This window comes from Lathyrus oleraceus, chromosome 1 (assembly GCF_024323335.1).
Source record: "Lathyrus oleraceus cultivar Zhongwan6 chromosome 1, CAAS_Psat_ZW6_1.0, whole genome shotgun sequence".
Classification (NCBI taxonomy): domain Eukaryota; kingdom Viridiplantae; phylum Streptophyta; class Magnoliopsida; order Fabales; family Fabaceae; genus Lathyrus; species Lathyrus oleraceus.
Window position 1 is genome coordinate 108,500,236 of NC_066579.1, and position 16,475 is coordinate 108,516,710.

The following is a 16,475-nucleotide window of genomic DNA, read 5'->3' on the forward strand; positions in this document are numbered from 1 at the left end:
TCTTATAAAATTAATCAATATCTTTTAAGTAGTTTCCTTATTTTTAAAATAAATTTATTTGGAATAGTCAAATACTCTTTTATTAAAAGTTTGATAATTTAAATATAAAAATATACTTTTTTTAGATTATAATTATACTTATTAAAAACAATATATATTTTCTATTGATTTTGTTGCATTGTACACATAAGTTAATTAATTAATGTATATTTTGATACCATGAAAATGAGTAAGAATCTACTTATATAAAACAACCTCATCAATCAATGCATTTCACACATAACCATCTCTCATTTATGACATCATTAAAACTCAACCTCTAATGCCTATTTATAAATATAAAAAAATGTTTCAATTTCAACCATTGTCGTGAATGAAACATAATAGACGACCAAGATTGCAATAAACCTAAATAAAAAATAAATAAAAATAAAAACAAAAAACCTAATTTTTTTCCAGAAAATATTATTATTGTCTCAAAATCTCGCCGTTTCGCGATTCTCACTCTTCTCTCTCTCACCCAACCTCAATTTTCTCTCTCTTGTTTCTCTCTCATAATCGTCGCGGTTCCTTCGCAGAAAATCTCTGAGATTTTCGCTATTTCCAGAACGATAAAAATTCCATCGATCTATACATCACACCCTTACCAACAAATTCAACACAGCAAGAATCTTTTCCTTTCTCTTCGGAGTTTTTTCTTCCTTTTCGCCACATAAGCCCTAGATATTTCGTTTCATTTCATTCACCAACCTTAATCCCTTTATCTCATGCTTCCTTTTTGATTCGATCGTTTTTCAATTTCAAATCATGGTGTATTGTAAGAGGAGATCTTGCTTGATCTAGGGTTTCCTCTTTTTTTTGATTGTGTTTCGAATCTAGGGTTTCGAATTTGGGGGAATTCGATTTCGAATTGATGTTTCTTTTCAGGGACGAAGCTTGGATCGATTCGGAAGATGGAGGATTATGTATGGGTTCGGTGGTGAGAAGTGGAAACACAATCGGCACATGTGGCCTGTACCTTCTAACGCGACCACTGTAGTCACCGTTTCTTCACCGTCTCAATTTATATGCAAAGTATATCAATTGTTTTCCACTAAAGCTCTTTTTTTTTATCGATTCAATTTTCATGCGATTTTGTACTTTGTTATTGTTTTTCCTTTTTTGATTACAAGATGTAAACTTAATTGAAATTGAGATTCATTAATTCGCTTATCTATCTGCTTTTTATTGGCTGTGTTTTTGTTTTTTTGAGCTGATTTTTTTTTATAATTTAAATGATGGAAGGTTTTTTATCTTGGTTTGACCTCTTTCGTGAGCTACCTTAATTTCGATGAAAGTGTTTTTCTTTTAATAATCTGTTTTTTTTGTTCAGAGTTGCAATTTTTATTTTATTTTAGGGGTATATATGTCCTCAAGATGTGATTTTCTTGGATGTATTTCGGGTCTCATTTCTGTGTGAATGAACAAAACTGGTCACTGGGTCTCATTTCTGTTTGAATGAACAAAACTGGTCACCGGCATTCTTTAAATTCCAAATTCCGGCCGCGGAGTTTTTGGTCAAATGTGTCTGTTAATTGCGGAAATCACAACAGCAATGTCAGTTTTGTTTTTTGGGTCTCATCTGTGTTTGGATGAACAAAATGATCACCAGCTTTTTCTTATAAATTCAGGTTGATATCATGGGATATTTTTTTGTCAAATACACTGATATTAGCTGTAATCCCAACTACGTTGCTGTCAAAAGACTTTTTGTTTTGTTTTTTTGGTCTCATTTGTGTTTGTATGAACAAAAAGGTCAGCAGCAATTTATAAATTTCAATTAATATCACCCGATATCAATTGATGTTACTGTTTTTTCTAAAGTGCTTATACTTTTGTTAATGATTCAGTTTTTCTTTTTAGATCTATCTCTAATGGAACTGTGTTCTGATGGTTGAATTGATTGCATGTTGAGCTTCAATTTATTTTTGACATTTGTAAATCATCTATGATTGTCATCTTATTCTTTTTTATGAATATTGATTATGTGACCAAAATTGCAGTTAATTTGTTTTGCCGCAATGATTCATTGGTTTTTGATGGTTGGGGATTGATTGCCTTTTGAGCTTCAATTTGCTTTTAGCATGTTTATAAATCTATTATGGTTTGCATCTTATTCCAAATTTCTATTAATACATGACCGTCCTTGTTTCCCTTAATGAATTTGATAGTTTTTTATGGTTTAATCTTGCATTTGGCATCTTCTTCTGCAGCCCTTTCCGTTTTGGTTTAGCTATCGTTTTCTATACTTATTAGATTAGTATATAATTTCCGGTACTGATTTTCATTAATTTGTTTTAATTGTGTCATGTACTTTGAGATTAATTTGTATCCTAGTTGTCTTCCTGTTTGTCGCCTTTCTACATGCTGTCTTCCTGAATATCTTGACTTAATTAGTTCTTATGGTTACTCATTGTAGGATGGACGCAAGATTCGTGTTGGTGACTGTGCACTTTTCAAACCACCCCAGGACTCCCCTCCTTTTATTGGAATAATTCGCAAGTTAACATTCGATAAAGAAGAAAGTCCAACTTTAGAAGTGAATTGGTTTTACCGACCTGCTGATTTGAATCTCTCTAAAGGGATTGTGCTGGAAGCTGCACCAAACGAAGTGTTCTACTCCTTTCACAAGGATGAGATACATGCTGCATCATTACTCCATCCTTGTAAAGTCGCATTTCTCCGTAAAGGTGTTGAACTTCCTTCAGGGATATCCGCATTTGTTTGTAGACGAGTGTATGACATTGAGAACAATTGTTTACGGTGGCTAACCGATAAGGACTACATTAATGTTAGTCTTCATATATATTTTATTTTCTTTCAGAATTGTCTATGTGTAATTGTAAATTGATTAGTTTGTGATCTTTCAATGAATTCAGGAGCAGCAGGAAGAAGTTTACCAGCTTTTAGATAAGACAAAACTAGAAATGCATGGGGCTGTGCAGTCAGGAGGCCGTTCTCCAAAACCCTTGAATGGTCCAACGTCAACACAGTCATTGAAATCTAGTTCTGATAACATTCAAAATAGTTCTTCCTTTGGTGTACAGGGTAAGGGAAAAAAGAGAGAAAGAGGTGATCAGGGATCTGATTCATCTAAAAAAGAGCGATTATTTAAGGTAGAAGATGGAGATTCTGGTCAATTTAGACCAGAGAGCATGCTAAGGTCTGAGATTGCTAAAATCACTGATAATAAAGGTGGGCTTGTAGACTCTGACGGGGTTAAAAGACTTGTGCAACTCATGCAACCTGATAGTGCTGATAAAAAAATAGATTTGTCTGGGCGAATAATGCTTGTTGACGTAATATCGCTCACAGAGCGGTATGATTGTCTATGCTGGTTCGTACAGATTCGGGGTTTGCCTGTGTTAGATGAATGGCTGCAGGAGGTCCATAAGGGCAAAATTGGTGATGCTAATGTCGATAAGTCTGAAGAGTTTTTGTTAGCTTTACTCCGTGCACTGGATAATCTTCCCGTGAACCTTCATGCACTACAAACCTGTAATGTTGGAAAATCTGTTAATAATTTACGTAGCCACAAAAATTCTGAAATTCAGAGGAAAGCCAGGACTTTGGTAGACACGTGGAAGAAGCGTGTTGAAGCTGAAATGAATATGACTGATACAAAAACTGGTTCAACCCGTGCTGTTTCTTGGCCTGCAAAGCCAACACCATCAGATGTTTCTCACTCTGGAAATAGAAAAACTGGAGGATCCTCTGAGAATGTTGCGAAGAGCTCTGCTATTCAACCTTCAACATCCAAAAATTCCCAATCTAAACTTAATTCCGGAGAAGTAGCATCGAAGTTCTCTTCATCCCCTGGCTCAACTAAATCGGCGACTGCCTCAGTATGCAGCAACTCAAAAGATCAAAATGTTAAACTTGTTGTTTGTGCAACATCAGATCTACCTCTGACACCTATCAAGGAGGAGAGGAGCAGCAGTTCTAGTCAATCTCAAAACAACAGCAGATCTTGTTCTACTGAACATGCAAAGGCTATTGGTTCTTGCCGGGAAGATGCAAAGAGCTCCACTGCAGTGTCAATGAGTGTTAATAAAGTACCTGGTGGGGCATCCCGATCTCGTAAGTCGAGTAATGGTGTTCATGGAGCTAGTGTTGCTGTAGTTCAGAAGGATCATAGTTCTGCCAAGAACTCATCGAGAAATTCACCTTCTGATAAAGTTTCCCCAAGTCGAATGTCCCATGAAAAACCATCCGATCAGCCCCTTACTGATCAAGGGCATAATCAGCGACTGATTCTCAGGTTGCCTAACACCGGCCGCAGTCCTTCAAGGGGAGCTAGCGGGGGAAATTTTGAAGAACCTTCTTTTACATGCGGCAAAACATCACCTCCTGCTGACAAGAAGGAGAATCAGGACAAGAGATTTAAAGCTAAAATTGATTGTTTGCAAACCCATGTGTCGAATGTGATAAATGATTCATCCAATGCTAATGACACTACTGGTTGTGATGAAGCTAAGGGCTCTCCAACGGTGGGTGAGCGGTGCAGGGTTAATGATGATGGTGATAAAACAGCAGAAGTACCAAAAACAACCTGTTCTTCAACTGGATTTGTTTCCAGATCAGGGCAGACTTATGATGCTTCTTTAAGCCCCATGAATGCATTAGTTGAGAGCTGTGTGAAATTTTCTGAAGCAAGTGCCTCTGTGTCCCCTGGAAACGATGGGATAAATCTGCTTGCTTCTGTGGCTGCAGGAGAAATATCCAGATCTGGAAACATATCGCCTCTGCCTTCACCTGAGAGGAAGTCTCCTGCAGCTGATGAATCTAGCTCGGGGAATGATTCCAAGTTAAGACATTCACTTGAAGGAGCTGCTCGCACTCTTGGACAGTCTGATGGTGGGGTTACTGGAGAGCATACTCGGAATACTGTGGAGCCATTGCAAATCAAGAAGGATTCTAGGCATCCTGTGATGACAATATCACATGATTTTTCAGATGGCGAAGCCGTTCCATCTAGCCGTCTGGAGAAAACTGGTGACAGCAAAATTCAAACAAATTTCTCTACTACAGATCCCATACAAAATGCTGAAGGTCCATGCTTACGGCCGGACACCAAATGTGATACTTCTGAAACTGTGTTTCCAGGTAGAAAGGAGACTCATGCAGAAGTTGGAGGAGCAGAGCGTTTTCAGGAGCAGAGGGAATCAGGAACTCAATGGGCTAAAAACTGCAGTACTTCTAGCTCTAAATTGAAGTCGGGGACTTCCTCATTTGATGATGATCAGAAGATTGCTAACATGGTTGGTGGTATCGCAGAGCACGAGAAAATGTTGGTTTTAGAAACTGTTGCAAGTGGTATGATTGAAAATGAACAAGGTAAAAAATCCCCCGAGTTATCTTCAGGCGCAGATAGTAAGTCCCAGATCAGTGCAGATAAAGTGACAGGTATTGTTATGCCTGTGCAAAAAGGCTCACCAGTTACAGATAACTGTGAGTCCATTGATTTAAAAAGGGAGTCACCTTCTTCTTGTAATGCTTCGACAGTAGCCAGGGATGAAAATGATAGTCATGTGATGCCTGTTGATATTGAGCCTGATGAAAAACGAATGGATCTGGATTCAGCAGTTGCAGATGTTGTTAATGAACGTTCTGAAGAGGATTTTGGTAGAAAAGAGGTTATTGGCTCTGGTTCATTAGCTCATCCAGATTTACCAATTCCTGTAAAAGAGAACGATGATCCAAAAACATGTGATACTAATCTTGAAAGAAAGAAATCTGTAGTTGCTGCGGAGTTGAATGCGGGCAATGCTAATCCATCCCCAGTTGCTTGTGGATCTGATGTAGCTGTAAAATTGGACTTCGATTTAAATGAGGGATACCCTGTCGAGGATGTAGGCCAGGGGGATATTGTTAGACCCGAAGAACCTATCAGTTCATCTGCAGTTCATGCTCCTTGCCCATTGCCTTTTCCGATTCCGTCCCTCTCTGGGGCCTTCCATGCTTCAATTACAGTGGCTTCTGCTGCCAAAGGACCGGTTCTTCTGCCAGAAAATCCATTGCGAAGTAAGGTGGAACTTGGATGGAAAGGGTCAGCTGCTACAAGTGCATTCCGGCCAGCTGAACCTAGGAAAAATGCTGAGATGCCATCAAATACTGTTGATATTCCATCGGTTGACGCCACTTCAGTCAAACCAGACCGCGCTCCCTTAGATTTTGATTTAAATGTGGCAGATGAAATCAGTTTTGAGGACGTTGCTTATCGGGGTTCCTTAGAGTCCGGTGCTCATGACCGCAGCTCTGTGGGATTTGATCTTGATCTAAACAGGTTGGACGAGACTCCTGAAGCTGGAACTTTCTCTATAGGTAAAATGGATATTCCTTTACCAAGTAAACAACCTTCATTGTCCAGTGGGTTATCTAATGGTGGAAGTGTCTCAAGAGACTTCGATTTAAATAATGGACCAGGCCTTGATGAAGTTAGCACCGAAGTCCCCACTCGTACTCTGCAGATGAAAAGTACTATCCCATTTTCAAGTTCTGTTCATAGCACCAGAACAAATAATACAGAATTTGGGAATTATTCTTCATGGTTTCCTCCCGGCAATTCGTATTCTGCAATTACTGTCCCACCTCTTCTCACTGGTAGGGGGGAGCAAAGTTATGTTGGCGGTTCTGGGGCACAGCGGATCATAGGTTCCACAGGTAGCACGCCTTTTAGTCCTGAAATGTACCGAGGGCCAGTGCTCTCATCCTCCCCAGCTGTTGCATATCCACCTTCTACGCCCTTTCCATATCCAGGATTTCCATTTGAAACCAATTTTCCATTATCTTCAAATGCCTTTTCTGGTTGTTCAACACCATTTATGGATTCTACAACTGTGGGAGGACTTTGCTTTCCTACCATGCCCTCACAGCCCATTGGGCCTGGTGGCGTTGTCTCATCAACATATCCGCGTCCCTATGTTATGAGTCTTCCAGGTGGTACAAGTAATGTAATACCCGACAGCAGAAAATGGGGTAGTCAGAGTCTGGATCTTAATTCAGGCCCTGGTGTTACAGATACCGAGCGCAGAGATGACAGGTTGCCTTCAGGATTGAGACAGATGCCTGTCCCCAGTCAACAACAAGCCTTGATGGAGGATCACTTGAAGATGTTTCAGATGGCTGGGGCATTAAAAAGAAAGGAACCTGATGGTGGTTGGGATGGAACTGATAGATTCAGTTACAAACATCCCTCATGGCAATAGGATGATGGCTCTTCAAAGCAATTTATTTATGAAATCAGCTTCTTGTAAGCTCTCTGACCCAGTCAAACCCTTTTAATATATTTTCAAAACCTTGATCCTAAACATAGTTTGCTTGTCTTTTCGATCCGGGGGATTTTGTTGTTGTACCAAGCATATTTTTAAATGGGCCAACAATTTTGTATTCAAGAAGCTTCTCTTTTCTGCTGCCTTTCGATAAAAAGATAGTTCCTTTTTTATGCTTAGATTTGTTTGCATGTTTTGATTTGCTTCTGTTTTGGTGACGCAAAGTTAAAAAACTTTTAATGTATTGAAGCCTTAACTCTTCTGTCAATATGCAGCTTTTATGGAAAGTGTCAAAAAAAATTGGGGGGAATGAAGTGATGCTACCTGCGCTGCTGATGGGCTTAAAGTGATCAGATCCTTGGATTGCGGTTGTTTTGTGCTAATCTGGTCTCACAGATTGCCCCTTGCAGATGAGTTTTGTTTTCCTGTGTAGATATCTAACTGAAACATCAGATGTGATAATATGGCCGCCTAGAATCAGAGAAATTGGCATAGAAGTGTTTGACTGTTACTTTTCTGCAACAACACTGAGCCCAATCCATTCTCAAACATTTGGAAGGAGAGGATTGGATGTATGAACTGGCTAGGCTTGAAGCCAGTTTTGGCTTCTTGAAATCAATTTTTTTTCAACTTTTGTTACATATATAGTTATTGCCGTAGTCATGACTTGCGAATTTTGTTACTTATCAGTATCACATTCTGGTTATTATTGATATATGCACAGGTTAGCCACCATGTACAATTTGTCACTTCTACCACTTAAAGTTATTACATGGCTGTGCTGTTGCATCATTTTTCTTTTGGGCATAACTGGAACTGCTATGAAATCCCTTTGAATTCGTCCTGCTATATACAACGGGGTTGCCCTTAAATATTTCTAGTGAATGTGTAGTTTTGCTAGTTTATACAGAAATTATGTCACAAAAAACAACCACATCACAAATGACATGGCATGTCTAGTAACCTCTGAATGGTTGTCGTTTTCATGTTTTTTTGTGATGTCTATGTGAACTTTTCTGTCTCTGAGGAATAACATAGTTGCTGTCATTTTGTGTAACAATTGGTGTCATAAAGCTTGTGCTTGTATATGTTGGCCCTAATAATTGCTGTAACATTATACTAACATAGCTTTATCTGATAAAACACGATTTTATCATTAGCTAAAAGTAACAATAAGGTTTATATGTTTGGATGAAATGATGTTTTTTGTGAACTGCTAATACAAAGCAAAAAGGTTCAAGAGAGAAAACAACCTTTGATATATTGGTGGAGGTAGGGCTGGACAATCGGTTGGTTTAGGTCGATATTGGATTTAAATCTGATGCAAACTGTGGTGTTATTCTAAAGACAATTTTGACCAATGAAATTTTGAGTTTTGGCGGATTCTGGTAAATCGGGTCGGTCAGGTGGGTTTGATAGGTGTAATAGTTATTGGGTTAAGCTCATAAAAGTGACTATTTAAATTAATTAAAATAACTAATAAAAATTGTAAAAATAAATATTAGTTGAGTTTAGTAGGATTTGGTTTCCAACTGTTTCAAATTAATTATTAATTATATGAGTCCAATCGAACTAATCATACCATTAATTATATTAGTTAACTTTTTAAGTTGAGCGAGATTGAGGTAAATCGGAATTGAGAAGATCCAAATTCATCTTGTGTCAAAAGCACCCTATTTGTATCTTGTATTTGTTTCAATTTAGTCCTTCTGACTCATTCTAATTGCTCCATAACACTCAATTTCTATAATTTATTAAATTTCTAACAAACTAAATTGTTTAATTTTGTATATTATTTTATTTAGCATTCTAACAAACTAAATTGTTTAATTTTGTATATTATTTTATTTAACATTCGCAAATTAAGTTAATCAACTCATCATTTAAGTCCTCTAAAATTCTCTCTTTGAACTCTAAATCCATGTTATAAGAAGCCTTTTACTTTGTAATATTTTTTCAAATATAAAATAAAGTTTAAGACAATTTAATATCTTAACCTATCAAGGTTTTATTTGGTAAAATTAACTGAAATAATTTCATAAATAATTGTATAATGAAGAGTAAGAATATATTTTTGTTAAGGTAATAAAAATATAAATTGAAAAAAGCGTTACAAATTAAAAGCTGCTATTTGAAATGGTTTTTGGGAAAAAACTATTCTTTTTATAAAAAAACTAAAAATTAAAAAACAATGATCATATGAGCTGAAAAATTAAAAATTAAAAATTAAATTTTTGTTATCTTACCAAAAAGGTTTCAAATTTCTTATTGAAATATAATTAAACTGAGAATTTTAAAACTAAATGTCAACATATTTTTTGTATAGTTTTTTTAAAGGCAGCCTCGTACCATTTTCAAAATGGTGCTTTTGACTTGTAGCTATATCTTTGGTGTCTGTCACAATCCACTAAGTGGAAATGGAAAAGACACTGCACTGCATGACATTAAAAAATCAAACGAATGTCGGCTAAAAAAAAATCTCTTATCCTATTTTTTATTATTAAAGAGTAAAAAAGGGCCTGCAAAGTGCAAACTGTTACCCATGTTGTCAGCACTCTGCAAGAATTCCCATCACCAATATTAATTATATTTTATTATAATATTATAATAATACGGGTTTTCATTCAAATAACTCCAACATCATCATGCATTAGAAAAGGATTAAAGTTTATAGGTGTAAAATTTAAGTTTTATACTTTTAAACAAACCTAATTATAATTTATGATTTTAATGTTTTTAGTTAAATGTATTTTCTTTTAGACAACCCCGACTCAATTTTTTATACGGACTAAATGACCAGTTTAAATTGAATTTGAGTCCGTTTAATCTAACAAATATAGGGTGATTCATATAAATATGAGAATTGTTCTTTTCATTTTTATGTGTTCTCTCGTATACTTGTAAAAAATCACAATTATTCATAGTATTCGGAGATGCATATTCGAGCGTATATTTTTAAAGTTATTATTTATCTCAAATTGATAGGCGTATATATTATGTCAAAATTTAATCTAAAGATGCATCTTCGTTTACGTAAAAGGTACGCTCGAAAATACATCTTCGTAAACATTATTTATTCAAAAATTAATAGGTAGTTCAAAGATGCGTCTTCAAATATTTTTATTTTATGTCCTACGCCGTACCCTTTCATCTTCCTCCTTCTTTATTTTCTAAAAAGTTCTTAAAATAAATCATTTGCGCTCTGCAACATTCAAGCTTCTCATCCATTCTTTTAAGGTTCTATCTATTGGAGTTCTTTCTCTTCCTTTCCAAGATGTCAAATATTCAAGCTTATATTTTTCATCAATTTGATATAATAAGTTTTTCAAAATTCTATTTCGTTTTGATTTGTAGTTAGTTGTTTAAACTACATTAGTTGTTTTAGGTACATTAGATATTATTGTAAAAGAAATTGATAGCCTATAAAAACATACATTGACATATTTTGGAAGGTTATGGTAACAATGGCGTTTCTGCCATGGCTAAGAATAGTAGGTTTGATCGGAGATGCATCTCCTGATTTTTTCAATGTTATTTTCAGATATGCATCTCCGGATTTGACTCAGCCTAAAATTGGATTGATTTTGTGGAATTTACGGATTTGTCATGACATGTTGTTTTTCTATGTGTCGGTTTGTAACACATGTGCAATGGCTGAAAACAATCATGAAGCCAACCTTGGTGTCCTAAAACGCGTCAGTACAATGTGAGAGGGCTGCAACTAGGACCGCGGGACCACGAGTTGATGATAACTCATTTGATGGTTCTTAACCATCTGGTTCGCAGCGACGATATTTTCAACCATCTAATTTTGCTTCTCATAGTCGCCTCTCTCATGTATCCACTTCACGAGGTCACGAGTCCCCAGATGATGCAATAGACCTTGAAAATGTTTTTTTTTCTTTTGCAATACATATGTTTTCAACTAATTAAATTGATATTAGTGGTGATATTTTATGTTTACAAGAGCATACATGTTTGAAATCGATAAACTACAACCATAAGATATTGGAGTTGGGGCAACCTACTATTGCTTGGTTTCAGGATATTCTCCGTTATTTCGATCTTGTCGGTTTATACTTTGCTGCATACATGACCATATCTCATAACATGCATGCATCTTTTGTAGAGACGTGTCATTCAGATACTTCGTCTTTCCACCTTCCTATAAGCAAGATGACCATCACCTTGGATGACGTCTCATGTCTCCTACATCTTTCCATAAGGGGAAAATTAATGGACCATTAAAGGATCTGTCGAGAAGAAGTCGTCGAGATGATGATCACCCCCATTTAGGGATGATCTAATGAGGTCTTAGAGGAGGCAGCTGCCACATGAAATACTCATGCAAGATTTAATTTTTTTAAAGAAAAGCTTTATAAAGAACACATGCCCTGAGATGTGGATGCCTAAGGTGATGAGGTGTTACCTCTTGTTTTTGGTTGACACATCCATGTTTGTGGACAAAAACGCAACCTATATTTATGCGGTATATCTTCAGTAACTCATCGATTTGACTGCGATACACGAATATAAATAGGTAACTACATGTTTGATCTACCTATACTCGAAACTGAGAAAGTTGTGATATTTTTTTGTTACGAAAGAACAATTTACAAAAATTGTGTAGGAAATTCTTAATGTCTAAAAATTAACTTAAGTTTCTATTCTATTTTGAATTTCTCATCCTATTGACAGAAAATGTAATATTAGCGACACCTTCGAAATTGTTGTGAAAATTTTCCGGTGACGTTGGAAGAATATTTCCAGTTTTGACAAAGATATATTCTCATATTTTTATAGGATTGTGGGAAAATACATAATATATTGAGCAATCTTCAACAATACCATATGATTTTGAGGTTTTTTTTACCGAGATAACCCAGTTTTTCGAAAAAATTCCCAAAATACCCCACGTTTCAAAAAAATTCCCAAACTACCCCACTTTTAGGAGGTGTCGCCAATTGGATTGGCGACTCCTCTTAAAACTTAAAGGGAGGCGCCAATTGGATTGGCTAGGGCAGGTGCCCTAGCCAATCCAATTGGCGCCTATGTGTAATTTTTAAGAGGAGGCGCCAATCCAATTGGCGACTCCCTTAAAAAAGCCTCAAATGAGAAAACCTCCAACATGAAAGTTGTAGATCTTTTAAAGACAATGAATTTGGACATAAATTTAACATCATTTGGATTTTTTTGAGAAAGTTATGGGCAGTTGAAGTTGGACTACTGAGTTTTTCAACTATTATCTGACCTATAATGTTTTGCATTATCGCATGTGTTTCTTTTAGAATTATGAAATTTTGTCCAACATAACATTTGAAGTAGACATCTCAAATTTTGCAATGCACTTGGTCCCACCTCAAAATAATTAAAAATGAGTGAGTTAGGTCCTTGCAAACTTGACCTAAAATTAGGGTTTCTGTCAAAACATGTGTATGTGAATTTTGCCAAAAGGGACCAACTTCAAGCCCTTCTGTTTGAATGATAAAAGCCTCAAATGACAAAACCTTCAACATAAAAGTTGTAGATCTTTTCAAGACAATGAATTTGGACTAAAATTTTGCATCATTTGCATTTTTTTTTGAGAAAGGTATGGGCACCTGAACTTGGACTCTTTGACATTTCAATTGTTATGTGGCCTATAATGTTTTGTATTATCATATGTGTTTATTTTTGAATTATCATCTTTTGTCCAACATAACAATTTAAGTAGACATCTCAAACTTTGCAATGCACTTTGTCCCACCTCAAAATCATAAAAAATGAGTGAGTTAGGTTCTTGGGTAGTTGACCCAAAGTTAGGGTTTCAGTCAAAACATGTGTATGTGAATTTTCCCAAAATGGAGTTTAGACAAAGAAACCTAATGTTTGGAGTTTACACAAAGATAAATTTGATATAATACGACTTGATATTAATAAAATTTGGAGTTTACACAAAGAATCCTAATGGTGATGACCGAGATCACCTAACCGACCTCCGGTCCCACATCCCCTAGCCACCCTAACCCTTGGCCCTAACCCACGTTGACGATTCTGCACCGGTGTTTGTTCATCTGAGGGGCCAGAAGCATCATTACCTCCTACAGGAGAAGATCCTTTGAGGTATTCAGCCAACTCAGCATAGTCTTCAGTATTCAATGATGGTGTACCGCCGTAGCTGAGCTCATGACCCATGCCAGAGAAGTTGGGGTGTGGTTGACTCATGGATGGGCGACCGAGACGGTTGAAGGGAGACATGGGTGTGAATAATGCGTCTAGGAAAGGTTGGAAAGGTTGTTGGGGTGTTTGGAAGACATAGGGTTGTGGGATGTTTTGGTTTTGTGATGTTTGGGCTTCTTGACTACGGTAGGAGGAGGGGTGGTTAGTGTTTTGGCTAAGGCGACTTTGGTAGGGTGATGGTGTGGGGGCGAAGCGATGTTCGGTCTGAGGTTGATGGTCCATTTGTTTGTGGTGGTATGAGGTATGTTCTTGGTATTGGGGTTGGGTGAATGGCATGTTTTGGTTGTATGTTTGTGTGTTTGTGGAACGGAAAGTTTGACGGATAGGTGGTTGTGAGAAACCGGGCTAAGAATGTTGTTGGGGGTTAGATGTTGATCCTTCTTGTGTGTAACTTGTCTGGCGTGGATCGTAGAGGTACATATCATCGGCGATGAATTGAAAACCAACCGATTTGTACCAAGCCATATAAGTACGACTTGGTTTTACCTCATTTGGCATGACTGCGTCAGTTAAGACATGGTCATGACGGTGCTTCCACTTGCGTCACTCTGATCTTGCGAAGGTTTGCCAAGGGTTGAAGTTCCATTGGTCGTTCACTTTACGCATATGCCATTCTCCTAGACTAGCTGGGGGATCTGGGATATTCTGGACCATACCGAACTGCAGCTTCACACGATCGGTGTTGTGCATCTCCACAGTTGTGAACCGTATTATCAGTGTGCATGCTGTCCATACGGCTGCGTCTTCTGCGTTGACCTCATGCTCATGATCCAGATTAAGGTATGGACGCCAAATGAACTGAAATGTTAAAGAAGATAGGATTATAATGAATGTAGAAAAAGTTAACATAATATGACGAAATAATGAAGTTATTTTGCTTACGTCTGTCGGTCGAAGGTGATCCAACAGGTTGCGATACTGAGTAATACAGTGTCTCGGACATCTGCTGTAACTCATACCACGTGCCGACCATCTACACCCAAAAGTTAAACAAAATTAATTTGAGGTAATAAACTTTAAGGAAGTAAGTAAAGATATAGCAATTTAAACAACTTACTTTTTTGCATATGGAAAAGTGAAAGGGTTGTTATTGACCGGTGCTAGAGACGGTAGTCTTGACCAACCCCATGCTTGTAGCAACACAACACATCCAGAAAATGTAGATGTGTCTTTGTGGGAAAGAGGAGAGCATCAAAGCTACGACACACGCTGTAACAGTCTTTGACCGTCATAGACAAAATTTCAGCGTTTAGGAAACAATGGGCAACAACGAGGGGAGACCAAATTTAGCCTACGCTGTTAGACTACACAGAAGTTGGTGCGATTGTGGAAAATTTCAGGCCTTCCGCATACCTTGCTCCCATGTCATTGCAGCATGCGCTTATACTCGTCAAGACGCTTACACCCATTTATCTGATGTGTACAAGGCCAACACCATCATGAATGTATATAGTCAAAGCTTTTCAGTACTACCAATGGAGGATTACTGGCCTCCATATGAAGGAGATATTGTTTGACACAATGAAGAGATGCGTAGAAAGAAGAAAGGAAGGCCAAACAACACACGTATCAGAACAGAGATGGATTCCACAGATAAAATGATAAGATTATGTAGTATCTGTCGTCAACCAGGACACAACAAAAACAACTGTCCCAATCAAGGAGCATCATCTAGATCTTAAGCTTTTTGTAACATTGTATTTCTGTAATAATCAATCATTATATATCATTAAGTTCTTGTTACAACGAGTTTCATAACAAACATCAGTACAAAACATCTGAAAACATAAATAATTCTAATTGATTACAACAATCAAATTAATGTCGTCTCGACCGAACATCATTTCCCTAGCATCCTTATCAGTCTTCATTCGCACCCAACCAAAGATACTGTCAAGTCTCTCAATACTTCTGATTTTTTCCCCTTCTGGTATTTTCCCGTCTAACCATCGAACCAACCCCCTCTTCAGTTGATCTAACGTGGTGATGTTCCAAAACAGCATCAGCAATTGAGGTTTGTCTCTCGCATAAATCACCTTACCGTATCGGCGACGAACACCAAACATGATAGCCAAATGATTATATGAGTTGTAGAACAATTGGTCACACAACGCATCTATTTATAAGACAAAAAAGGCATTTTATGAGGGAGTCGCCAATTGAGTTGGCGCCTCCTCTTAAAACCTACACATAGGCGCCAATTGGATTGGCTAGGCACCTGACCTAGCCAATCCAATTGGCGCCTCCATTCCAGTTTTAAGAAGAGTCGCCATATGAACAACTTTCATGTTCATCAAAAATCCATTTGAAACTTGGAAGCTCATCATTCATTTCAAAACATTATAGGTCATTTTGACAGAAACCCTAATTTTGGGTCAAGTTCACAGGGACCTAACTCACTCATTTTTAATTATTTTGAGGTGGGACCAAGTGAATTGCAAAATTTGATATGTCTACTTCAATTGTTATGTTGGACAAAATTTCATAATTCTAAAATAAACACATGGGATAATACAAAACATTATAGGTCAGATAACAGTTGAAAAACTCAGAAGTCCAACTTCAACTGCCCATAACTTTCTCATAAAAAATTCAAATGATGCAAAATTTATGTCCAAATTCATTTTCTTGAAAAGATCTACAACTTTCATGTTGGAGGTTTTGCCATTTGAGGCTTTTTTAAGGGATTCGCCAATTGAATTGGCGCCTCCTTTTAAAACTTACACATAGGCGCCAATTGGATTGGCGCCTCCTTGCAATTTTTAAGAGGAGTCGCAAATTCAATTGGCGCCTCCTCCTAAAAGTGGGGTAGATTGGGAATTTTGCTGAAAACTTGGGTATTTTGGGAATTTTTTCGAAAAACTGGGTTATCTCGGTAAAATTTCCTGATTTTGAATCATTTATTTTATAATTCTTAAATCTTTTTATGCTCTCAAATTTTTTCTC

General features: G+C 37.1%; 1 protein-coding gene across 2 annotated transcripts; it reads left to right on the forward strand.

Moving 5' to 3' along the window:
• The first annotated feature begins 474 nt into the window (after positions 1 to 474).
• LOC127120077 (uncharacterized) lies at positions 475 to 8,102 on the forward strand. 2 transcript variants are annotated; one of them, XM_051050464.1, is made up of 4 exons: positions 475 to 1,035; positions 2,459 to 2,830; positions 2,919 to 7,291; positions 7,586 to 8,102. In XM_051050464.1, the coding sequence occupies exons 1-3, from the start codon at positions 964 to 966 to the stop codon at positions 7,245 to 7,247; spliced, it is 4,773 nt and encodes a 1,590-aa protein (XP_050906421.1). In that variant the 5' UTR covers positions 475 to 963; the 3' UTR covers positions 7,248 to 7,291; positions 7,586 to 8,102. The 2 variants fall into 2 exon arrangements, with proteins under 2 accessions (XP_050906421.1, XP_050906415.1); XM_051050458.1 differs by having other exon boundaries at positions 476 to 1,074.
• The last annotated feature ends 8,373 nt before the right edge of the window (positions 8,103 to 16,475 follow it).

Bases quoted from the DNA above. Each gene is read 5' to 3' on its own strand.
- LOC127120077 (XM_051050458.1), top strand. From the start codon at position 964: ATGTATGGGTTCGGTGGTGAGAAGTGGAAACACAATCGGCACATGTGG. The intron at 1,075-2,458 runs GTATATCAATTG...TACTCATTGTAG, and splicing joins CGTCTCAATTTATATGCAAA to GATGGACGCAAGATTCGTGT. The intron at 2,831-2,918 runs GTTAGTCTTCAT...CAATGAATTCAG, and splicing joins CCGATAAGGACTACATTAAT to GAGCAGCAGGAAGAAGTTTA.